General features: G+C 37.6%; 1 protein-coding gene across 2 annotated transcripts in view; it reads right to left on the bottom strand.

The window, feature by feature from the left end:
* LOC102227659 (guanine nucleotide-binding protein G(o) subunit alpha) overlaps positions 1-10,409 on the bottom strand; it is a 104,949-nt gene extending 94,540 nt beyond the window's left edge. The window contains exons 1-2 of one of the 2 annotated variants that reach the window (XM_005795783.2): positions 9,704-10,409; positions 9,045-9,087 (exon numbers count right to left, since the gene is read on the bottom strand). In XM_005795783.2, coding sequence (XP_005795840.1) covers positions 9,045-9,087; positions 9,704-9,821 — 161 coding nt within the window. In that variant the 5' untranslated portion in view covers positions 9,822-10,409. The remainder of the gene's footprint in view (positions 1-9,044; positions 9,088-9,703) is intronic. The other variant, XM_005795782.2, reaches the window with a different exon arrangement.
* Between the last annotated feature and the right edge of the window lie 15,309 nt (positions 10,410-25,718).

Below are 25,718 nucleotides of genomic sequence, written 5' to 3'. Positions count from 1 at the left end.
CTCCAGCTATATCCGCCCCCTTTGCCACTCAGCATGAAAACCACCACCTTTTTCTCCTCCATGTTCCCCCCCCTTCCCTCGTTTTATTCTCCTGTTCCAAGGCTTAAACCTAATTATCTCCTGCTGTAGGGAGAAAAGCCGCACACACACGGTGGGAACAGCCTGTGGGAAGCTGCGCAGCCGCGAGGGATGGACAGCGTTTGTTCTCCCTTCGGCCGATCGCCTCCAATCATGTCAGCAAGGCCCAAACACACGGAGAGAGAAAGACGCAGAAAAAAAAAGGGCTTAATTTGACATCTTTACTTAGATCATAAGGCAAGATGGGGCAAAGGTTTGTGGTTTTCACTGCTGAGAAAGTCTAATCAAAATAATTAGATGAATGTACGTCACTGCTGGTTAACTTTATTATTAAGTGAGTTTATTAAGCAGCTGTCTTTAATCAGCCTGGAGAAGTCTCAGGATTCCTCTGAAATAATTCATACACTCCAAGTAACATCAGTTTTACAAATTCCATCTCCTTTAAACAAAGTCCTTTAAACTCTGTTCAAACTGAACTGCAACAGCCATGTCAAAGTCTCCATGACTCTTCATAAGCTGAGAAAGTTTTAGCACTAACATTAGTTTCTTTGAGCAGAAAAGACTTTTAACAATTTCCCTCAAAAGCAAAGGTTTGGTGTGTGTATGTGTCTGATATGATTTAGATGAAAACTGTTACTGTCTGAAACATATTTTACTGTTTCAGGCTGGTGGTGTCTGTGTAATGGTATGGGAGATCAATTATTATTATTATTATAATTATTGATCAAAACCAAAGAAGTCGACAATGTCCATCCTATTGGGTGCTGATCTTTTAATGGCTACTTCCAGCAGGACAATGCACCATGTCACAAAGCAGACATCTTAAAACTTTTATAAAAATGAGTCCCTCTGCAGTCAGATCTCAGTCCAACAGAGCGCCTTTGTAATGTAGGGAAACAGGAAGTCCACATATGTGCAGCTGACAAATCTGCAACAACTTTGTCCAAATGGACCAAAACCTTTAGAGGAATGTTTCGCACTCCTTCTTGAATCTTTTTATGACAAATGAAAGCAGTTCTGAAAGCTAACATGCATTAAAAAGCCAAAACAAGTTTGCAATACTCCGAATTTGGGGCTTTTCATGTACATTTATTGGAATCCCAACCTCAATAAACAAATGAAAAATAATAATCCTACTCATTACCTACCATCGGCTACAAGGATGTAAATGATTGACAGATTTCTGCTGGGACAACTTCCGATTTTTTTTTTTCCAGTAAACAAATACTGGTGCATATTTAGTTGAAATGTTCCCAACAATCCAAGCATTTAGAAGTCATTAGCTGGAGAGGACACATCCCCTACTGCAGCCATTCCAGGACTATAAACTGTGTTTATGGTATGACATCCTCTGTTTATATTGCTTTATGTGGGTTGAAGACAGTTAATGATTGAAAGAGGAGCTGCCTTTGGGTTTTAATAAACAGAAAAAGAGGTCATGGATGACTCTTGTGACGACCAGAAGAAACCAAAGAGGGAAAAGAACAAGAAGAAGTACGAAATGAGTTGATGCCTTTTCATGAACATCTCATGAACTCTGCAGACTGACAATCATTTCATGTTTTCACCAGCCAGCATCCAAAGAATTAAGTGAATTCAGTTAAATGTATGGGTGGTGCTCTTCATAAGGGCTTGGTAATGACATTAGCTCCGCTAATTCAATTATGTTTTTCCATGCATCTCTCTTTTGCAGCCATCAGCCCGACCCTTTGACTTTTGCAGCTACATATTTTTTTAAAAATATAAATTCATGACCAAACAGCTGCTTTGTGACATTTACCAAAATGGCCGCTCGAAACATCTGGTGACATTTGATGGTCGTCCATTCAGCTTCAAATGTTCAGCCTGAGTTCCCTCCAGCAGCCGAAATAAACAGTTTATATGTGATGTCACTGATCAAAACAGCTGCAAATAAGAATCAGCTTCCATATAAACATAACCTTATTATCAACTCTTCTTCATATTGCTGAGTTTTAGCCATTATATTTGCCAAATTGTTTTTTCAATCTGAACTCCATAATTGTTGGCAGTATATTGGAGATTTTTAGACTTTTCTTTTTTGGTTGAAGCTTTGCGTGTTAGGACAATGACTTCCTCTGGTTTTGGAGGCTATGCAGCTAAAGGATTTCACGTATTTTACTTTTGGACAGTGACTATGATTTGTAACCGTGCCAACAAGGTACTGTTTCCAACTGGGAGCAGCTGATTAACATCTGAAAAGCTAAAATAATACCTGAACTACGACTCCAAATCAAAAAAGGAGTTGGAAATGAGGCTTCATGGAAGCTTTCAAACCACACAGAAAGTCTTCAGTCAGAGGCCGCTTCTGATTCGTTGCAGGACTGACTGTTACAGGAGATCGTTTTGTTCTCTTCTAACAACTTAGAACAACTTACAATTTTTAAAAAGATTTCCAACTGTTATTTTCTCCAAGGTCAGATCCCCAACACCAGAAAAACATTTTAAACTAGTTAGCACCAGTTTAACTAGGCTACCAGTTAAACTTACTAGTTTAACTAGGTCCACTTACTAATATCGAGATTTACCAAATTTAAAAAATTGTTCTGGTATCAAAACCACTAAAACATACAGTCCTAAAGTGTAAAGTTCTTTAAATAAGACACTAACAAAGTAGTGGGGGATAAAGTTTCTATCTCTGTGTGAAACAGAGAAACACAGAGATGCCCTGCCCAGTTTGCTGCTGTGCTCTGCTGGCTGGAAGACGCCTCTTTTCATGTGGTTACAAAAAAAAACACGTTTGGTTGTTTCGAAATCTAGTCTGCCGCCAAAATCAAGAGGGTCGTGGTGTGGAAACTAAACTGACTGACATCACTGAAGCACTGAGCAAAAGCCAATGTGTTGCAGCTCTTTTCACTGATTTGTTGAAAGCATTTGACGCTGCACACAATGCTGAAACAGAGACTCAACAGTATTGGGTTTTCTAGTTGACTAGTGTGATAATGATCGTTCTTGTGAAAACAGCGCGTGCAGGCAGATGGTTTCACTTCCAAGTCTCTTACTGTTAGAATCAAACTCTGGTTCATCGTCAACTATAAATACATAAACTTCAAAAGTAATACAATTAAAGATAAAGGGAACAGCATGTGTATGTATGGACAGCCAATTCTGCTTTTTAAGTATTTTCATATAAAGAAAACAAAAACTCTTTACTAATGGTGTCCCTCAGGACTCAGTATTAGAACCACTTCTATTTGTAATGTTACAGTTCAGCATCTACACCCAGTCTGGCTCTGGCTTTAATCTATAAGGATAATTTGGCTCACCTGTACTCAAATCTTCAGAGACTCACTCATCAAAACAGTTGCCGTGGTAACAGTGTTCAATTACAAGATCTTGTTGTCTGAACCAAGCGTCCGTATAGAGCTGGGAACAGTTTGGGGGAACAAAAATCCTAAAAACTAACAAAATGGTGCCCTTGATCTTTTTTTTTTTTACGTTTAACACTTAAATTTTTTAATTTATGAATGAATTAACTGTATTAATATAACTATTGTCAATTATTTTCTTTATTTAGTGCATTCCAAATATATGATGCTTATCAGAAGAATTAAATATCTTTTAAGACCAAATTGAGTTTTATATTGTGATAAATCCTGCCAGCTAATGAGGCAGACTTTAAAAGAAATCCTTAAATTTTCTGGACAAGTGAAGCAGGAATAATTAATCTCTGGATTTCCTGATGCTCTTCCTCCAGTGTCTGGAGTTTCATCAAACAGAACCAGCCCCTGCAGCTCGAGATTTAAAGTTACAATATAAACATTTCAGACCAGAATTAGAAAGAACTGCAAAAACTAGCATTTCTTCCAATCGTCGTGGCTGCACCTGAAAATGGCTTCCTCACTTCTGCTCATTTGCTCTTATTAATCTAGTCTCCTCAGCACACACACACACACACACACGCACACACACTGATCGCTGCTGGAGAGGTCAGTTTGGCAGCTCGGTGGTGAGAAAGCCATTGAACACGTCTGAACACACACAGGCTCCAAACACAGATGGTGTTTCCTGCTTGCAGATTGGCTGTTCACACATGACCCGGTCCCTTTGGTCACTCGTCCAATTATCACGTCTCTGACAGATCATGTGTCCAAACACAGACGCAGCCGCATCATCCATATGCACCTGCAGAAAACCTCCACATCTCTGAAGTTCAGCTTTAGAGTTGGTTACTGTGTGATGAGATGATGGCAGCTCTTCCTATTGAGAATCGTCTTATTAAGCAAGATCTGTACAGCATTTAAAGCATCCATTCATCCATTTTCTGTAGTAATTGGTTGGTGCTGGCTAGTCTGTAGGAGCTGAGTGGGGGAGTCGTAGGAGAAGGCTTCTCTGTGAAGCTTACAAACTGCAGCTCTGATGAGTAGCTGCGTCTCAAAGGCGGAGCTAGGTCCAATCAGGCGTTTTGCACAGCTGAATGGTTGTCATGGAGATTAAAGGATTCTCAAATATGCATGAAATAATCTAAACAACACTCTAGGTTGTTTAGATTATGTTATTCAATATTTTTGATGATTGAATAACATCATAACATGATGTAAAGCTCAAAAAAGTTTATTTCACATAATAACGGCCCTTTAATGAGCTACTGTGATCCTGAGAGGATCGTCTCATTAAACATGAATCTGTACAGAGACAACATCAGCTCACAGCTAAAAGCATTTAAGAATCTATTACCTAAAAACATAATCAACTCCGTCAAAACCAACTTGATGGACACGGTTTTTGTAGGGTGGTAACGCTCTACTCACATCCACCCACTGGGATCAGACACACAGCTGGGTGTCACAGCCGTTAAATTTAAATGTTACCGTTAAATTTAAATCTAATCCACTGACGTGGGTGGCTTCTTCACACACACACACACACACACACACGCACGCACACACACACACACACACACAGCCAAGGTGCTGAGAATAATGGCATAATTCCCCATCAATAATGGTAATGTCTTCCCTCTCAAGCACCTATGATTAAATATCGTTGAGAGAAAAAAAAATTAATTTAGACGTAAGTAAATGAAAAAAACAAATCAAACCATTAATCAATTTTCTTCAGCCAACTTCCTTTTATCTCAATTTCCAGCTGTTATGAATTGATGCTTTCAAACTTAATAATATAATCAGCCTGTTAGATGGAGTCTCACTGCAGTAGATGCCCACAGTTTACACTCTGGACAGTGTCCAAGAGGTTAAAGGTCAAAAAAACCATTAGAAACAAACAAAAATAAACATTAGTTCCTTTAAGCACTACATCAACACGCTAACTAGCAGAAGCTAATACTGAAAAGCTAACTTCATTTGAAATTATATCTGTCCTTGAAAGACCACAAACCTAAAGCACCAATTTAAGTTCAACATCGTTATTTGAATGTTCTATAATACTTATTGTATTTATGTTTATATCTGATACATCTGTTTCAGCAGCTAAATGTGCGTCTGGCTTTTAGCAGAAACTCCAGTAAACCCCGTTGGTTTATTATGGGATTACTGGACTGATAGCTATGAAAACACTGGGAAAGGAAAAACATGTCACAGATGTAGGAAGATCTCTGCTAAGTAGCAAAGGTGAGTCCCAACAGAAACATCATTAAGTACATCATGATACCATAGGAGACATAATTACCAGGCAGCTTTAATGAAGCCACTCAAGCAGATGAAGGTTCAGTGTCTGCAGGAGGAAACCAGCAGCACTAGGGTTGGATTTTAAATCAGAACTGACCCCGGATCAGTGCGGAAAAATCCAGTTATTACAGATTCAGTCAGAGAAAACCTGAGCAGCCAGAAAAAGAAACAGGTTTTTATTTCCAAGCAAGTAGTTCCCAAAAGTCCAAACCTGTTCTGACTCAGATTGGATCTGGATTTCTTTCTTATGACTTTAATAACATTGAATGGAAAGAATTCCCCAGATTTACCCTCAGCATAGTTTGGTTTTGTTATCTGTATGCTCCACGAACCAACAAACTGGAGGTGGCGTCTGACTTGGCAGTGGCTGTTTTCAGCACCTCTCATCTTTTTTTGGCATAAGCTCCATTTCTGAGCTGTTAGCTTGTCATGAGACAGCATCAGTTTTCAGTCAGAGGCTTCTTCAGACTGGTTGTAAGCCTGACTGCTACAGGAAATCCTTCCCAGAGCATCACTACTCAAAACGACTATTTGAAGATATTTGGATGATTTCAGTTACAACAATATTTAGTTTCCCTTTTGGATCAGCAAAGATTTTTTTGTTTAAATCCTAAAATTTAGAGAAAGTAGTTTAGGCACCATGATGATGTAAATTAAAAGAAAGTTAATATACTTGTTTCAGTTAATATATTTATTGCAATATTCAGCAATATACTAATGTCACATATTAATAATATTGTATCAGCCTTGCTGACATAAACTAAATTATTCCTTTTGGTGAAATGTGATTTGTCTAAAGGTTTTCCATCATTGTCTAACAAAAATCTAAATACAGAAGGATAGAATGTTAAACTCAAGTTGTTATGTGGCTAAAAAGAATAAAATCTGTCAATTAAATGGAAATCAGACAAAAAAGCACATCATATATCCTGGAAAATATAAGGCACAATGTCTGGGAAAAAACAATCTATCAAAGACAAATTTAACGCAGAAATTCCTGATTTGTTAAAGGAACGAGCCTAACAACTAATTATAAAATTATAATCAAACCTCAAGCAGACCAAGAGGAACAATAAGATCATCGGTTCTGAAGAAATAAAGAGCAAAGAGGTTTGTGTTTATATCCGCTAAAAGATGAAGTTGGATTCTTCTTCTGTCCTTTGATTAGATAGTTGACAGACCAGCACATGATCGCCACCTATGAGGCTGCAGAAAAGCTGCAATTATAATAATGCATTACATCAGACACTACTAATCTAAATCAACCTGGATCTCATTTCCTTTAGAAAACAACATGTAAGCCTCATCTGAACCATTTTCCTCTGCTAACTTACACCATGTCAGCAAATGTGTTTAGGTTTATTCTGCAGAACCGGTCCGGATAATCAGTTTGCTAAACACGGAGGGAAGCTGGGGCTTCCTTCTTCTTCTAAGCTGCAGAGCATGAAAACTGCAGCTCTGTCAAAATTCGTAACATTTTTAAACTGCAACCAAACTGCAGGAAGGCTAGCAACTGTTCCTCTGTGCCTGCGGACCAATCAGGAGGCAGCATTCAGAGGAGGAAGTGGAGGAAAGTCACAGGACCTCAGAGCAGGAGACCTGGATCCACAAGTTCTTCAGGGCAGCTTTCTCCCTGGACTCCATCTTCTCTTTAGCTCACTAAAATCTTTCAGTTATTCATCAGAGATGTGCTTCAAACACAAAGCAAAAGCCTCTGTTTCTTTTTAAATTTAGCAACACCAGCAAGCCCTGTAAACCAGCAGCATGTGACACTGGAATGAAGATCTGAAAACCTTCAGAGGCTGAACACATCATGCATGGTGGGAAACAAACAACTACTGTAGTGCTGAATAAATATGTTCACACACAATAAACCTGTTCACATTTTGATAAATTGGCCCCGATTTCCTTAATTTCGGGACAGAATCTGTTCTCATGAAAAACATTAGAAATAATCGGGTCTATGTTGAAGAATTCAACACCACTGTTGAAAGTCACACTTGCAATTAGGGCTGAACCTAACAACTACCAGAGTAATTGATTATTCTGTTGATTCATCAGGTAAAGAAATTGGCACATTCTGCAGATTTTTTTATTTAACTATTTAAGCCTTCCTATACAATATTTAAATTACATTAAGAGATGCAAATAAACAATTAAATTCCTTTTTAGAAAGTAGATATTTTATACACAGCATTCCTTTAGTTTACATTTGATCATTTGTAGCAAAGGATGAATCTGCTGCTAAAAACTATTTCTAACATCGACATGTGAATAGCTTGGCCATTTCTACTGGACTTAGCATCAATACAGTGTACGGCTGATTTGTTGACTTTATTATTAATTATTATTATTATTATTATTATTATTATTATTATTATTATTATTATTATTATTATTATTATTAATTGGATAACAAAAGGTGTCTAAAAGGAGGTTGTTGTTGTTGGGTTTTTTTTAAATAAAGAATTTGAACCAGATGAAGCTAAATGTTTCCCACCTGAGGCATTCAGGATAGAACATATTTACAGACGAAAGGTCTCTTTTGCATCTTAATGCCAAATATATACATTTTTGATACAGTTTTGGCTCTTTTACTGCTTGAATTGTGTAACTCTTTCAGAAAATAGCATTTCTGAGTCTGTATACTCCAGTTAAGAATTAATCAAATACTAAATACTAAACTGATTAATCATTTCAGCTCTACTTTCAATTGGCTGCAAGAAACACACTAGATCTAACACTTTAATACAAATGCACACAACCATTTCCCTGCCACTTTACTATTATGTTCCAATAAACTCTGTTAAAGCTTGTGGATGCACATTTATTAAATGTGGAAAAATTCATGCGGCATGAATACTTTTGCACGCCACTGGGTTTGCTTTACTGAACATTTCATCCACCAAGAAAAGACAAGAGGCAGCGGAAAAGGAAGAAAGCTCTGCAGAAAGACAAAACAGCCGTTGAAATTGCAAAACCAGTTTGCAGTAGTAAAAAAACTGGAGGCTTAGCACAGCAGTGACAACACCCTGCTGCCTCCAGCAGCTGATCCCCCCCACTGAGCTTTCTCTGGGGTTTATCGATCAAACCAACTGCATTTCTGCATATCCACACCCGAGCATGTGCCGCTCACAGCTCCGTGGATCTGGGTCAGTTTGAGCAGGTTGATACGGATGGACCTGCAGATTCACTGAAGACGCTACTGTACATTTTACATTCACGGTTTAAAAAAAAAAAACAAAGAAGGAGGCAAAGTGGGAGAGGAAGGATGAGGAGAACCTTTACAGAGTTACTGGACCGTGATTATGGAGGACTTACTTCATTTGTTTGACGATGGTGCTTTTCCCTGACTCTCCAGCCCCTGAGGGAGAAAGACAGAAGAAATCAGTGTAAACAGTGTGTGTGTGCGGGTGTGTGTGTGTGTGCGTGTGATAGACAGAGGGGAGGCAGAGGAGGGAGTGGGAGGAACAGAGAAAGAAATGGGAGCTTGAGCTGAGCAGCAGGGGGTGCAGATAAAAAGGATGGAGAAAGTGGGAGCACCTTTTCTCCTCATTTTCTTCCTCCACTCTCCATCTTGTGACTTAGTTTGACAAACAGATTAAATCCTCAAAGGTTGCGCTCAATTAAAGGAATCAATGATGAGCAAACCCTGCTGCTGCAACCTGCCATTTTTTTCATCTGCAGCTCTCACCTCTCTGTAGCTTTTTGGAACATTTTACCACCTGCCACACCTTTTCCATTATTTAAACCCCCTCATTTATTAAATGTGACCAAAAAAAATTTGGTTGTATTTTAGAAAAAATGACAATTCATGACGCCCATGAATTCAATTCTCATTTTTCCCCTTTTCTCTGAGGCGTCGTGTTTCTGCTGTAATTTTACTCCCCCGGTTCCCTCCATCACCGCCACACCTTCCGCCGCCCAGGCTGGCCCGCTCCCCGGCCCCCCGGGCCCCGCTCCCCGGCCCCCGGCCTTACCGAGCAGCAGCAGTTTGACATCTTTGGCCGCAGTCAGCCCGTCCTCCTTCAGGTTCTTCTCGATGGCTTTGCTCCGGTCTAGAGCCGCCCTCTCCTCTGCGCTCAGCGTACATCCCATGGTTAGAGAACACAGCTTGATGGCGTTACCGGTACCAGGATCCACGCAACGAAAACGCACCAGACCAGCGGGTATATATCAAAGAGGAGGGGGAAAAATCTAATCTGACTGCAGATCCTTTGAATTGTGAATATTTCCACCTTTTCTGAGCTCTGCCTTCGATCCCCTGGTTCTCTCTGGGCAGATCCCTCTCTCTCAAGCCGGGCACAGACGCTCCGTTAGCGCATTAAATCGGCGATCCTGTCGGTGTGATCCAAAAGAAAGAAAGCGAGCACGGTGGAGCCACCGCAGCTGGCTTCGTGTCCGTTTTCGTGGCGTTCTCCTGACGGTGGAAACCTCCGTCCCTTCGGGTCTCCTCGGCGCTGGTTCGGCTGGTTACTGGGCGGCGGCGGGCTGCGCTCGCATCGCTTGGTGCTTCTTCCTGCGGCTGGCGCACAGCGGACCGTTTCCTCCGTTCGGCTCCTCCGGGGCGCGCTGCGGGGACTCGCTCTGTAGCTCTGCTGCCTCCCGGTAGATCCGGTCAGGGCTCGATCTCTCCTCCGTTAGTTCCTTCGTTCACTTGCGGCTTGCTGACGTCACAGCAGTAACAGTTAGTGCGGGAGAGAGTCCAGCCGCTCCCAGTGGCGCAGCCTGGCGGTGCGAAGTGAAACAGGTGCATCTAAATGAATTAGAGCAACAAAGAAATGGTATTGTATTTATGTAAATAAATGTTAATTTGCATTAAAAATTCAGTTAAAAAGTGAAACATTTTGTGTATTTGTCTGTTTTTGTCTTGTAGCAAAAACATAAAATTCAGTTTGTCTAACAACGTAAACATGACAAGATGAATTAATTTATTTTTTCCTGAAGAATGTGTGTTTTACTTTCCTAAACTGCTGACTTGACAGTTGGCCAACAAAAAGCAAGTTAGCCACAAAAGGTCACTCTCGGACAGTTTGGTGGAAGGAAAAAGTCTGCTAGATAAAGGGATGACTGCAGTCTTGACCAATTGTGAAATTGAAACAAAGCCCATTTAGGAGTTTGGGAAACATTTGCAAACCACGATTGTTCTCTTTTCATTTCAAACTAAATGTAACTTTTTATTTGGAAAATTAAGGTCACAGGATCACAGAATGTAAGTGAGTGAGCTCCGGTGGGAGATTCCAACCTCCAGTCCAAAGTCATCATTCTGATGATTATGGCTTTCAGCTCATGTAAACCTAAAAATCAGAACATAAAATCAGACCAACAGAAGAACAAAAATTGCTGTCAAATATACCAAAGTTATGCTAAGCAGACAGTCTGCGCTTCCATTACAAATGTGTGCAAAACTTTGTGGATATTCCACTACTGTTGAAAAAAAACAATTTTGCAATTGCGGTGTTTTATTTAAATAATAAATACAATTTGTTTACGATCATGTCACAGTTTCCTCCTGCTACTTCCTGTTGTCTTCTTTGTGGTTTCCACCAGTAGTAATATCCGGTCGTGGATCACGTGACTCAGGTTATGCAAAAAAAGTGTTTCCATTGCAGTTTTGCGAAATACATTCACTTTTATACAGATGAAAAACTTCCTCATACTAGCCCAAACGTTTTATGGAAAAATGTGAGTTTTTCTAAAGTGCAGAATTTTCATTAAGCCAATTTATTTTCGTAATTCCAATTTGTGCAATTTTATGGTTAACCGAAACGGAGCTCCTTCACTGGGAGAAACTGGCTGTTCACATCCTTCTGTTTCCACGCATATTAATGTAAAATTGAGTAGAAGGAAAAACTGTAGAAGAATCTCTACAAGTAAGAAAGATAAAGGTTTTAGATTTTCACCTTTTGGTGGTGAAAAAAAAGGAATAGATTTGTCGCTGCATTATGGGCGTCTTAGATTTGTAAGCCAGTTGCCTTTTGTCATTTTTTGTTAACTCAACCGCAGAAAAACTCTTCCTGACAAGTTTTAAAGATGCCAAAGACCAAGTTTTAAATTGAATTTTTCTATTTTTCCCATTATGTCAACATAACCCTGGTCAGTCCTTTACATCCAGGTGTTATTTTATGTGCTTCCATTACAAGTGTGTAATGGAAGCGCAGTCCATTTCGGCACATAGAAATGATGAAATAGTGGTACTGCAATGACCCTCTTATGTGTCAATGATCAAGTCATCTTCTTGAAATCATTTGTTTCCCAGGAGTCCAACTGAATCTTAAAGTGGTCTTCCTGTAGTCATTCTTTCAGCTTATTTTTTTAAAGGCAACCATACAAGTGATTCACCAGCAGAGACAAAGGTTTATAAATAATCTGCTCAAAGAAAAGCAAAAGCTGAAAAACTATTAATGGAGTCAAAAATAGCTGAATAAAAATGCTTTCAAATATCCTTCAATGGATGATTAACTGTTTCAGTCATCAAGGTCACCTTCAGAAACGGTTTCTCTGCTGCAGTTTTTTGCCTGCAACGTTTTAATCAAACTCAATTTCTCCAGTTTTCTATCTTTCAAGACACCGAACACTGCTTATAAAGGTCTTAGATTTTCACTTCCAACTGATAGTAGCATCTCTATACATTTAATTAAAATATTTTTTGTGCTAAGTTACAATATTCAGAAATGTTACAGGTGATGAAAAGTGACATGTTCTAATATTTGATAGCACTGATTAGTGACTCAGAAACAGGACACTAAAAAACATCCTCTAAAACAAAGATCATTAATTGAGTGAAAAACTGAAGAATTGTTTCACAAGACCATTTTAACACTATGGTCTTGTGAATATAAAGGATTTCAAAATATAAAGGGAACAGGAAGTGACTGAAAGGTCTTGAACTGTGTTGAAAATTAAAAAAACCTCATGTCAAAATATATTTTTCTCAAAAAAGGGAATGTTCTGTATTTTCCCACCAACAGTAAGCAGCTTTACATGTGTGCATGCATACAGTATAACTTCACTGTATAAAATGAATAGCCCATTTTCTTCACGCAGTCATAAAAAATGAGAGTTTTCACATTAAAACTTAATAAAAATGAAAATCTAAAACAAAAAATGAGGCCAAAATTAAGTTTGTGTGTGAATCCTACATCCTTGCAGCTCCTGCAGGATTTAAGTATAAAAGTAGCAGCCAGTTAATGCTAATCACAGGCCTTTTGTAGCTAATCACCATGAATGTCTCTATAAAAGCAGCCATTCTGGTTGTGTAAGAGGAATGTGTTAACGTCATGCTACAGTCAAAAGTCGAAGCAGTGCTCCTGAGATCTGAGAATCAAGCAATTTTCATCATTCAGAAACACTACTCACTAACGTTTAAAGCTGCAGTAGGTAACTTTTACAAATATGTTTTTTAATTAAGTTTCAAGTTCAAGTTTATTTCTACAGCATATTTCAACAATAAGGCAGTTCAAAGTGTCTTACATTATAAAAACAAAGTCGTAGAACACACAGTCAGCAACTGAAGCATTACATTTTGTCAAATGCCGTCGTTACTCATCAGAATAAATGTATGTATTTGACAGAATAAAATAAGACAAATAATCAGTGAAAAAATCCAATTCCTCTTCTTTCTCCATGTAGTCCTACTGCCATCTGCAGAAATACACAGCTTGGTCAGAAACAACCAATCAGAGCCAGGAGGAGGCGGGTCTTGGTACTGTCAGTCATGGCATGGATGCTCAGGCTAGTTAGCATGGTTATCGATTATGGTGGATAAACAGTTTTTATGTAACGTTAAGTTGTTTCCATGCTATTTGGACATTGAGTAGCGCATACCGGAGAAGATTGACAGCACTAAGAACTTCCTCCTGACTCTGTTTGGTTATTTTTAACCAGGAGTGATGTACTTCTGCAGATGGCAGTAGGACCACAAGGAGCTTGATTTTTTTTCACAGCAAATTCACCCCCAGATCAGAGTGTGAAATGTTGAAGTTCATATCAGGACAATTAGAAAAAAGACTCAATAAGTGTGGCTGTTTAGAACAAGAGAGAATATGGTTACATGTTTTAGGTGTTTGGGCCTACATCTGAATGAAGTTGGTTCATGATGCACTGCACCATGTTAGCATAAAGCAAGCGCAGCAGATCAGCACAAACTGCTCACACCAACTTTCAGGCACGGTGGGGGAGGTGCTGTGCAACCACAAGACCTGGGCACCTCGCAGCCACAGAGGGGACCAGGAACTCCTAGCATACTGAACTGCTGTAAAGACAAATGTGAAAAAATCTGACTGACAGCTACAAGACGGGCCAAACTGGGTCACCAAAGCAAAGAAGCAGCGCTGCAGGTAGTACAGTGGAGGGAAACTCCAAGTCTGACCGGCATGAACGATTACTTCTAATGACTTGCTACTGAATTATGGGGTGTACTTAGTTTTCACATACATACAGTTTACTTTCTAGTTTGGTTTCATCTTTGTGTAAATATGGGCAGTGTGAAATCTGTTGTGTGTTTTTGCAGCCTTGAGATTAGATTGGACCAATCTTATAATCCACTAAAGAACAGAGATAAATAAAACCTTAACAGGTGAGTGAACTTTTCTTTTATCACTTCTAGTGGAAGAAATCAATATCCAGTAAAATATCATCTATAATAGAATAAACCCACCTTTAGGCAACAGTTAGTTGAGCAAGTCATCAGGAAATGTTAAAATTCAAGAAAATATACATTTTAACAGTATAGCAGATCATTAAGTTACAAGTTTTAATGTATAAAGCGAACCACAGGTTGTTTGAAGGACATGTACTTAGAAACACGAGGCTAGCATAAAGTTTGTTTCGATTTTCTGTTAGATGTGAACTCCCTCAGCAGACTGTGGTTTCTGTTATAGAAGCAACACAATACACAAGCACACACGCACAGAGCGAAAGAGAGGCAGACAAGACATAGTGATGTGACGCAAGACTTTGTGGGAAAGTGTAAGAACTAGAAGATTGCCTCAAACTGCGTGAGGTGGGACCCACTGACTGGCAATGAGAAACGGAGGAAGCTGAAACCGAATTCTGCAACACAATACATGTGAAATATGCGCTGACAGCAGTTTCTTCTTTCACTTCACTCTGTTCAGGCCTGAAGACTGGTCCACAAAATTGTTCTTAGACAATAACATTTTAGTCTGCTCAGTTCTGCCTATTTTGAGCTCCTTTCAGATTGACCTATTTTAGGCCCTTGTCACTTTAAATCCAAATGAGCTGCTGCTGGCCACGCCCCAACACAAAGTTTACACTTGCATATGAAAATGGCTGCAAACAAATGCACAATTATACAACTGTCCATCTTTGAAAAGCATTAGTAGAGCATCCTGCACAACCAACAAAGATGCAGCAAGTGGTTTCTGCATGGTAAGTCAACAACAAAACAACTTGTTTTTTCCAGAAGCCATTGTACAGCACAGTGAATTTGCATAATAGGTTCCCTTTAAGCCTCAATTTTGTTTCACAAAAGCAGCAGCACATACGCTTCATTGGCGATGTAGCCTGTGTAGCTAGCCTACTTTAACAGGCTAACAGCTAGGTGGAGCTAGCCTTATCTGGTCAGTCAACGGTTACAGCTATTAGAAAAGTGTTTTATCAGTAAGTCAGTTTTATATTCTGTCTGTTTTATAAACCTATACATTAAAATACAGCTGATTAATCTTGGCATTCAGACAGGTACAATTATTATTTTAACATAATGATGTTAGAATATATAAATCTTAATTGTTAGTGTTCTGATGTTGTTCTAAGAGTGACTGAAAAGATGCTTGCATGAGTTGAGGGGATTAGAAAACTAACAGACATTTATAAATCCGGTTGGATCTGATCTGAACAGATAATCAAGTGCCGATATTAAAGACAGTTTTCTGTAGGAAACCTGTCTGACATGAAAGACTCGTCTGACTGAGATTAAGATTTTAATGAACAACTTGTCACATAACACAAAATGTTCCATTTTATAATAATGTCAGACTTTGTCAGTGAGGGTAAATGAATCCACCCTCACCAAACAAAGCGAAAAAGCAGTGGGTTTTTTCTAAGAAAAATTGCTCAGATATTTATCAACACCTACTTGTTCTTTTCTGAGGAAGAGCTCAGAGGCTTTGTGACTATGAAAAACACAGAGTGTAGGAAGAGGACTAACTGAAGGTGTCAGGATGTAATTTACACTCTTCAGTCTGTAGCTTTCAAATACAAACAAGAAGAGAAGGAAAATCACAGGGAGCAAAAGAGGAAGGAAGGGATCGAGACAGATCAAGACAAAAGCAAAAACTTAATTATTTAATCAACAAACCAGAGGAAACTAAACAGAAACAGCCGATGCCAAACCAAATTTATGTTTTTCAAGAGCATTGAATAGGAATCAGCTTACAACCAAACCATGTTGAGGTCTGCCAGCGCTGACTGGAAAGGCTTGTATTTAACCCTCCCATTCATAGTGGTCACTACAGTGGACAGCTATCTAAAAGACATTTTCTTGTGCTTCTTGTGGATTTTTATGTTATAAATGCACACAGACCACTGAAGTGGACACTAATGAGTCATAAAATACACTATTAACTACTGGCCATCAGCTGCAAATGCAAGAAATTATTTTTGTTAAATCCAATATGGCCGACAGACAACAAAGCATGCCAGCCGACTCTGTCCCTCCTTCTACTGAGGACGGTAAAAAAAAAATATTGTGACATCAGATAACCCCTAAAGAACAATACTTGTGATGTATTTTTCAAATAACCACTTTGTATTTGGAGAAAATTACAATTGATCACATAAAAAAAAAATTAAAAAAATTTTTATTTTTTTCACAAAAAACATTTTCCTACCTTTTTTGCCTTAAGAAATTTTTTAAAAATTGCAAAAAAAAAACCTGACACAAAGGATCATAATTCATGCATGAAAGGGTTAAATTTCTGCAATATCAACATAACCTGGAACACCAGAATACAGCACAAAGCAATTCTTTTTCTTTCTTGGCCAGCGTTTCTGTAATATCAGCAGAAAAATCAAGAAAAATTGGTTTGATTCAGCTGTTGATAAAACCACTGAACTGCTCTGTTTGTTCCAGTTTTTATCCACAGCCCATCTCTGCATGTTGTTGTAAAATGAGAGTGCTTCAGCTACATACCAACGCAAATAAACCCATGAAGGAAAGGTGCCTGGTGCCTTTCCTATTGGGTACGGTTCACCCTGGACAGGTCACCAGTCCATTAGGACAAACAACCAGGTATGCACACCTGAGGAGAAACCAGTCATTAGTTATGTGTTTAGACTGAGAAGATGCTGGATAATCTATTCCTGCACAAGGAGAACACAAAGAGCAGAAAACTTTCTTGCTGCAAGGCAACAAGTGCTCCTTTGCTGCTGCTGCACAGTTTAACAGATGAACAGATTAATGAAATTTGCACACAACTTTAAAGTCAGGCTGCACACTGCAAAACTAGTTTTGTCTAGTTTGTGGTGAAAATACCTTAGTACACTTGAAATAAGACAAAACTAATTATAAGTAACTTTTTAGTAAGATATAAAAGCTTGTTTTAATAATTCTTTAATATTTATGAAAAAGCAATAGTTGTACTGGCAGATTATTTCACTTTGTATTGTATTGTATTGTTGAAAGTAAAATAATCTACCAGAGGAGCTAGTACTTTTTCATTAATATTAGGGAATTATTGACTTAAAACAAGTTCGTGTATCTTGCTCAAGACTTAAAAAAAAGTTACTTTGGCTTATTTCAAGTTAGATTTTTACTGTAGAAACAAAACAAGAAATACTTGGTAAGATTTTGTGTTTTTGCGCTTGCATAAAGGTACAGTTGCAAGAAATTGTTCTCAGGTAAGAGTAGATGTACATCAAGATAGCATTAAAGTACAAGTTATTGGTATGGTGCAGTAAAACTACTCCTACATGCAAGTAAACGTTACTAGTTAGTGCCCACACCTGCAAACACTGCTACTGCAAAAGTGACTAATAGAAAGCGGACAAATAACTATTCACAGAAAACTACTTTTCAGATGTCTATAAGCATCTAAGTGGCTAAAAGAGGCACATTTTACAAGTTGTTTAGTTACATGGAGGGTATCAGAGTGTAAAACAGAAATGGTACAATTAATTGTTTTAATTTTGACCTATAGGATTTTGAATTACAGGCATCAGCTTGGGGTTCCTGTTCCTGCATTTTTAAATGTTTAATATCAGGAGTTTTTATTATATCAGGGACATGCATCCATGTTTTGTGAGGCCAGTTTTTAAATTACAATCTGTTTTTCATGTCTGGCTTGCAAAACCGTATTGTACTTTGCATACATTTGGTTGATGTAATCTGGGGTTTAATCTTAAAATCTCAGTTCTACTGCTTTACAACAATGCTCAAGTGTGAAAGATGCTGCAGTGGCTGCTTGTCTCTGAATCATCTGACCTGGTTTGCTTGCTGTACTCTGATATCCTCCAGATCTCAAGGCTGCTGCACAGAGCTCTGCATGCAGCTGTAACATCAGGCATTCATTTTGACTTCCAGAGCAAAACGCTCAGTTTCTAAAACAAGAGAGCAACTTTTTTTGAGAGTTTGTTCTCTGTAAACTAGACTGGAACCAAACAGAAACATGTTCCTGGTCAAATGATCAATAAGTCTGATCAGAAAAGAGAGCGCTAACAATAACTCAGCAAAATGCAGTGAAACGAGAGTTTATTTAAGACGGTAGAGGAATGTTTAGAAAGAAATGGTAAAGCTGTGCATGTTTTCAGTGGCACACTGCCAGAATATTACCACCGCCTCATCCAAAATATTCAGTGTTGGAAATTTGATTTGTTTCTCATGAGAAGGAAAGTGTAAGTGGCAGCAGGCTTTTTATGGAGCTTAGAAAAGATCAGAGGACCTTAGTTATAATGAATACTTTACATTCCATTTATTCAACTGAATTGGATAGGGCATGAATATGAATGTTATTAATCCAGGGTTAAGAAGGCCAACAAAATATCAAGGGCAGACTAAAATGGGTTTCCCCAAAGAAAACAGCCATCAATCAAACTATCCTTCAAAACAGCAGCCATTTCTTTTTCTGAGAATCAAGGGACAATTTAGTGATGATGTGTGGATTTTACAACATGATGGAGCAACATGCCACAAGGTCAAAGCAGCATTGGAAAACACAAAATCTTACCGTTTTTGATCTAACTTCAAGTGCAAACATCTTAGTACAAAAAATAATATATAGGGGCTTGTCTTTATTTTAAGTGTACAAAGATATTTGCACTAGAAACTAGGTAAAAAAAATATTTAGTAAAATTTTGTGTTTTTGAAGGGAACTGAGCGACAGAAATTTCAGAAGATTGAAATTTTGGACTTTTTATCTGGAAACTTCTCAGGTTTGAACCTGAAGTCAGTTCTAGAAAAGCTTGTGAGGATGAAGAACTAGAATCAACTTTAACCTGTAAAACAATTGAAACCTTATGAAAGAAATATGTAAAAAGTAAAATAAGATACATAAAACATATTTTGATTTCATGGAACACATTTGTCACCATCACTAACAGAACAGATTTCTGTCCATTTTTGCAGACATTAAAAGCTGACCTAAGCTTTCCTCCCTTTCAGGCAAACAGAAGAAGATAAAATCCATTAAATTAAAAGGTTCAGATGTGATTCCAGTCTGTTCAGAAACAGATCCATAAATTCAGTCCTTTTGGAGATTCATTTAGTCTGATTTTATACTCCCACATCTTAAATAATCATTCTGGCTGATGCTATCACCTAGAGAGGGCTGAATGTTTTTCTTTTTTAAATTATTGTCAGTATTTGTGTAAATTTATATTAATAACTCAATTATCTAACTGGAACGTTGTAATTTAAGATGTTTCTCTAAACATTGAAAAATTATGTTTAATGGATCAGTAATGCAACAAAAAGTGATTAAGTTTACAAAACATAAATTGAACTTTTGTCTTATTAAATATTATTTTATCAGTCAAATCAAATCTGTTTTTACTTGTAACGGACCAAACTACACAAATGTGAAAATATGTTTAAAAAATGTAGAAGTACTATTTAAACATAGAGAAAGTTATAATATGTTTCAGCTTAACCACCGAAACAGAAACCAGTTTGACTCTCCTGTTTTAAGACATAACATTTTATCTGTTGGAGAACTGATTCTTTTTATTTTATTTTATTTTGGGTGTTTTTAAACCCTGGCCCCAATCTGTGATGTCTCCAAACTGTTGTGCTTCAGACAACATTTCTCTTCACTTCCTCTTTGTCATCAATCACTGTTAGAAATCTTGATTATATGGACGCCTGTGACATCATCGCTCAGGCTGCCTTGTGTGCAGTTTTTTCTTTAATGCTTTATTTTTATTTTGATCCTTTTGTGATGGACAGCTGTCCTTCAGGTTTCCTCGACAACCAGTCATACACCTTCAACAGCAATTAATGAGGAAGAGCATCTTGAACTCTTCCTCTTGTTTATGAAGACTTCATAATTCATTTCATGTGTTGTTTCTGCTGCTTATTTATTTTGGATATTTAAAGTTTTTTCCAGTTCCAGTGTTAAATGTTCAATATAATTAAAATTATATTGAACATTTAACAAATGTGTCTCTGCATTATTATACCATTACTGATGCATTACTTGAAAATTGTCTCAAAACAACAATATTATTTATTGCAATAACTTCTGGGACAATTTATTGCGACAGGCCTATGCTTTACGTGAATGTGTGAAAAGAATTGAGTGTCTTTTATTATTTATAAATGACTAACAGGTTGATTTTCACCATTACCTTTTAAAGTGTCTGTTAATCATAAAATATTCTGTCAAAATGTTTTCATTTGAATTGTTTTTTCCCTTATTAATTCAAATAAATCTTATTTATATAAAAAACTGAGCTGAAAGTTCCTTTAAATCTAGACTAAAACCCACTTGTTGCCTTTGAACCACAATGAATGGAACGCTGATCAATACATTTGGTGTGTATTGATGTGTATTGATAATTTTAACAATGGCACCTGACAAAATGAAATATCTGTTACTGGTTTTCACAATTGTTGACTGCATTGTTTATGATGTTTTTATGTTTTCATGCCTTGTTGCTGAAATGTACTCCACTCTTGATTGAGTGATTGATTGATTGATTGATTGATTGATTGATTGATTGATTGATTGATTGATTGATTGATTGATTGATTGATTGATTGATTGATTGATTGATTGATTGATTGATTGATTGATTGATTGATTGATTGATTGATTGATTGATTGATTGATTGATTGATTGATTGATTGATTGATTGATTGGTTGAGGCTAACTGAAGATGTATGATGTTCTTATTGCCTCAACCACTGAAACCAGAGAAACTTTTCCTCCTCTACTCGAACATAAATGCTTCCATGTCAGAAAAGCTGTTTTCTGCCAGTAAACAATCAAAGCAAGCTTCGAAGCTCTGACTAATTTGGGGCCAGTGAACTGTGTGGGCCTCCAAACACAAACAGAACACCTACTCCTGCTTCCTGAGTGCTGCCTGGACGTACCGGCGAGCTGCCAGGATATTAGCAACATTTCTTTAAATGTCAGCGCATCAGGTTTTAGCTCTAATGTTTTTATCTGCCGTGCAAACAGCTGTTGTCCCAGTTACTTTGACAATAGTACGCAATAGAGAAATATAGCATTATGCATCTGTATAAGCACTGACCCATCCATCTATCAAAACACACAAACTTAGACTAATCGATGAAGCTAGCAGTCAAGTTCCTGTGGGAGGAAACTGGAGTATCTGGAGATGAACCCGTGCATCCACATGGAGAAAGACTCCAGGCTGGGATTCCAACTCAGAAACTTCTCACTGCACTTATTTATGCATTTGTTTATAGTAGTATTCAATTTGTTTGTTTTGCTTATAAAAAGATCTCGTACATTTAGACATTCATAGACAAAGGAAGTTTCCATTTCTAGCCTTAGTTTGGCTTTACATTGATAAAAACATAAATAATACCTAAAAGATGCATAGTGGACCTGCTGGTATTTGCAGTGATTAGGGAAAACAAATCCTGTGAATACTTAGAACTCCCTCTAAAGATACTTATAACTGCCTATTTTAATAGTTAAAACAAAAATATATGCACTAATACACACAAGGAAAACTTTCCTGGTATTTAATGATGCTGAAAGATGCAGTATTATGTACTTTGCAGGCACATAATTCCGCTTTATAGCACAGCAAAGTAACTATGTTAACTTCAATTGTTATAAAAATTTGATAAATATCAAATATGGCTTAAAAGGAATTTTACTTCATGATTTAATGTCTCTGTCTCTTTAAAACCTCTTGCTCTTTCTGAAACAACACCTGCAGGAAATCCCCACAACATGACTCCTCCATGAAGTAGCTCCTATAATGAGCTCAGCAGGTGTACAGTTCCACCAGGTATTTGCTAATTGCTGCTGGCTAGTCTGAAGGAGCAGAGTGGAGACGGCTGCTCTGAGAGGCGGAAGCTTGGAAACTGGAGTTCCAAGGAGGGACTTTGTCTAGGAGGCGGGGCTAAGTCTAATCAGGCACTTTACACAACTGAATGGTTGCCATGGAGATTAAAGGATTTCTCAAACATGCATGAAATAGCTTGATAACTATTTCATGCAGGTAGTAGTGTTGCCTACTACCTGTAGTAGATAAAGGAATAATATTGAAACATGCTGTATTATTGACATAATACTGCCTCTTTAAACACTCATCTTAAACATCAGCAGATTGTTTGTAGCGTTAACAGTAAATTATCCTAAAGAAATACTTTCTGGATGTTTGCACAGAAATCATTTAAATGCTTCTCAACACACATGTAGCGTCTTTCCAGGTTCTCCATCTTCCTCCCAGAATCAGAAAACATGACTGTTAGGTGAACTGGAGTGTATGGGGTTTATAATTATATTATAATTTAGTTGTAGAATAACCCACCAAATAATCTTCTTGCAAATAAGAAGCTGGTTTATAAAGATAAAGGTTTTGTAGTGTAAGGAGTAATTTTTAATAACCATGGCTGATTCAGTGACTTGATTTGTGCAGCTCTTCTCTTGGATCTTTACATATCCTGCACAGCTATAAAAAGATATTTTGATGAAATATGCAACAAACCTACAGCGCTCATGCCTCAGTTATCTCCACATCTGCAGTAACAGCGACTAAATCAGCCTCGTTATTCAGAAGAAGTTTATGTTTCAGGCAACGTTTCTGCAGGGCATGATTGATTCAGTGAAGTACAGAATTATTTTTTCCTCAGGAGGCTCTGCTGCAAACAGAACATATTAAAGGGGGAAAAAAATTTTTAGGTATTTTTCAAGACACAATTGACTTTTCATGTAGCCGATATTTGTTTCTCCATTTAGTCTTTGCTGTTGGAGTAAAAGCACCAAAGATTTTTAAAAACTTGTCCACCTCTATTACTGCCACGCTGTGTTAGATAAAGTTCTGGTAGGAGTTCTGACTCCTTGTGTCTGTTTGGACATTCAGTTTGTGATCAATTTTGCAGGAATGTTGTTTCTCCATCTCCTTTATTTCTGCAGCTCTGAGTCCTGTCTGCGATGTAAGTCTGAGTTTGATGCTTTTGAAATGCTTCACCCTGGAGCTCCAGTTCGTCATAAATAAGCCATCTTGATCCGTTGTAGTCTGGTTCTGCTTTGCCTGCAGAGACTAAGTGACGCTGCTTAGGTCCGCTTGATGTTTGGGGAAAAAGGACAAAGACATTACTTGTGAGTGCATATTCTCATAGTTTCTCCAGTTTGTGGAATTATTTCTGAGTAAATGTTTTTGCATTAGTGGGATTTTCAGTGATTCGACCAGATACTAATGTTGCATTTCTGCAGCTCTGCTTCATGTGTGAAGGAGTTTGATGTGAAAGTGCCGCTCCAAGCAGTGAGATGAAAACAGAGGAACTCAGGGACAACACAAGCTATTCCAAATAGCACTCATCCTAAATAATGCAGCAACGTGTAGGGGAGGGGCGAGGCGGGCAGGAGAAGAGGAGGAGAGAAAAACAAAGGGAAGAGTTTGAAGAATACTGGTCATGACAGAAAAAGATACATGTTAATGTAAAAATATTTAGGGCTGCACCTAATGATTAATGTAGTTATAGATTAATTTGATTATTTTAATGATTAATCTGTAACTTGGATTAAAAAAATGGGCACATTCTGCAGCTTTTTTATCTAAGCCTTTTTATACAAAATTAGAAATGCATTAAAAGATGCAAGAAACTAAACATTTTACTGATTAAAATGCAATAACAGCATTCTATTGGTGAACGCTTGAACACCTGCAGCTAAAAATAATTTCTAACAATTACTAAATTATTTGATGATTATTTTAATAATAAACTCACCAAGACTAATAATTTCAGCCCTAAAACTGTCTTGTACAGAAAACTGTTTTGAGAAGAGTATTGGTAGGAAAACCATGCATTATCAAAATGAAATATGAGCAAAGCAACGTTTTCTCTGACATCACTATAGTAAGAAATTTGGACCAACAACTCTCTCAGGTTGATGGCTGCTTTGAAAGGCAGAAAATCTCATTAGATGGATTCACAAATCGAATATGTGCAACATGATAACTAGAGAGGAGTGCAGCTTAAAGACAGTGAAAGAGAGAAGCAGAGAAACCAGTGAGCTCAGATGATGGATCATAAATCTATAAATATGAATTTATACATTTTGGCTTCCATACATCTGCTCTGGGCCACTCAAACTATCCCATCACTATTCTCCATTTTCTGCAAAAAACCAATCTATTTAAGATGCAATGACACAGTTTGTGGTTTATCTTAGCTTTGTGGTCACAGATGAATATTACAGGAACAAATAATCAAATGCTGGGTTAAATTTTGAATTTTTTATGTTAAATTGCCAAATATGTTCTCACAAACAATTCAAGTACTATTAAAAACAGGTGATTAAGCAGATTGCTTTTAATAGCTTTTATTGAAGTTTACCATTGTTCATTTGCAGGTGGAATACATGTTCAGTATTTGTAACAATACACTTTAGTCTTTGCAAAAAGAAGAAGAAAAAAAATCCCTTTAAATTTGTCATATTTTAAGCAAGTTGTGGCCCACTTTCAAAAGCATCTAAGCACTGAGATCATCCTTGTCTTCCACTGACGGTGCGTGTTTGCTTTCTATTATCTTCTGCTAACACAGCAAGTGCTGTGAATTTGTATGTAGATTTATTCATGAGCGTTCACAGTGCAGAGGTGCTTTTGGGATGCCAGGCTTTGTTAACAGCAGATGTCTTTTCAGTCACCGAAACAAAAATACGTCCTTATCCGTCTGCAGTCCCGACAAGCAGAAATGCCATTTGAACACACATCCATTCTCTGCCAGTGCAAATGATTCAAATTTAAAACAGAATAAATTAGGAACAACAGCAACTCATCATGAATGTACAATTCATCACCCCTTGAAAAATCCATTTACACTCATATGATGAGGAACAAAAACACCTGCTAAGTCTAAGGATATCATTTTTTTAGTGCAATTTCACTTATTTTACACCACAGGTCACTTTTTCTTTCATTTACTCTAAAGCATTCACAGAGAAGGAGGCTCAACCACAAGCAAAGTTTCCTTGCAGGTCACATTTAGATTTTTATTAGCGAGTTCAGAAAAATGTTTAGGCAAATTAGCCAAATCTCGGTTCAGTTTTTATCTCTGTAAGCTGCTTCTTTTGAGTTTATTTTACTTTATATTGCCCTCAAGTTGCAGCTGTAATTATACCAACAAGTTGCATTAAGTCAAAGATTCAGCAAAGATTTTTTGTGCAACAGAGGAAACTTGAGGAAGAACAGCAACACAAAGTTAAAAGCTAAAGCTAATATGTGCCTTATTTGACTCCTTGCTTGCAGCAAGCTTTTCAGTCACACTCAGGGCAAAACCTGCTGATATTATGGCCTGAATGGTTTTGGGTTAGGCGGTTATGGAAGCCTGC

This window comes from Xiphophorus maculatus, chromosome 2 (assembly GCF_002775205.1).
Source record: "Xiphophorus maculatus strain JP 163 A chromosome 2, X_maculatus-5.0-male, whole genome shotgun sequence".
Taxonomy (NCBI): Eukaryota; Metazoa; Chordata; class Actinopteri; order Cyprinodontiformes; family Poeciliidae; genus Xiphophorus; species Xiphophorus maculatus.
The sequence above is the reverse complement of the archived record's forward strand: the minus strand, read 5'-3'. Positions and strand labels throughout refer to the sequence as shown.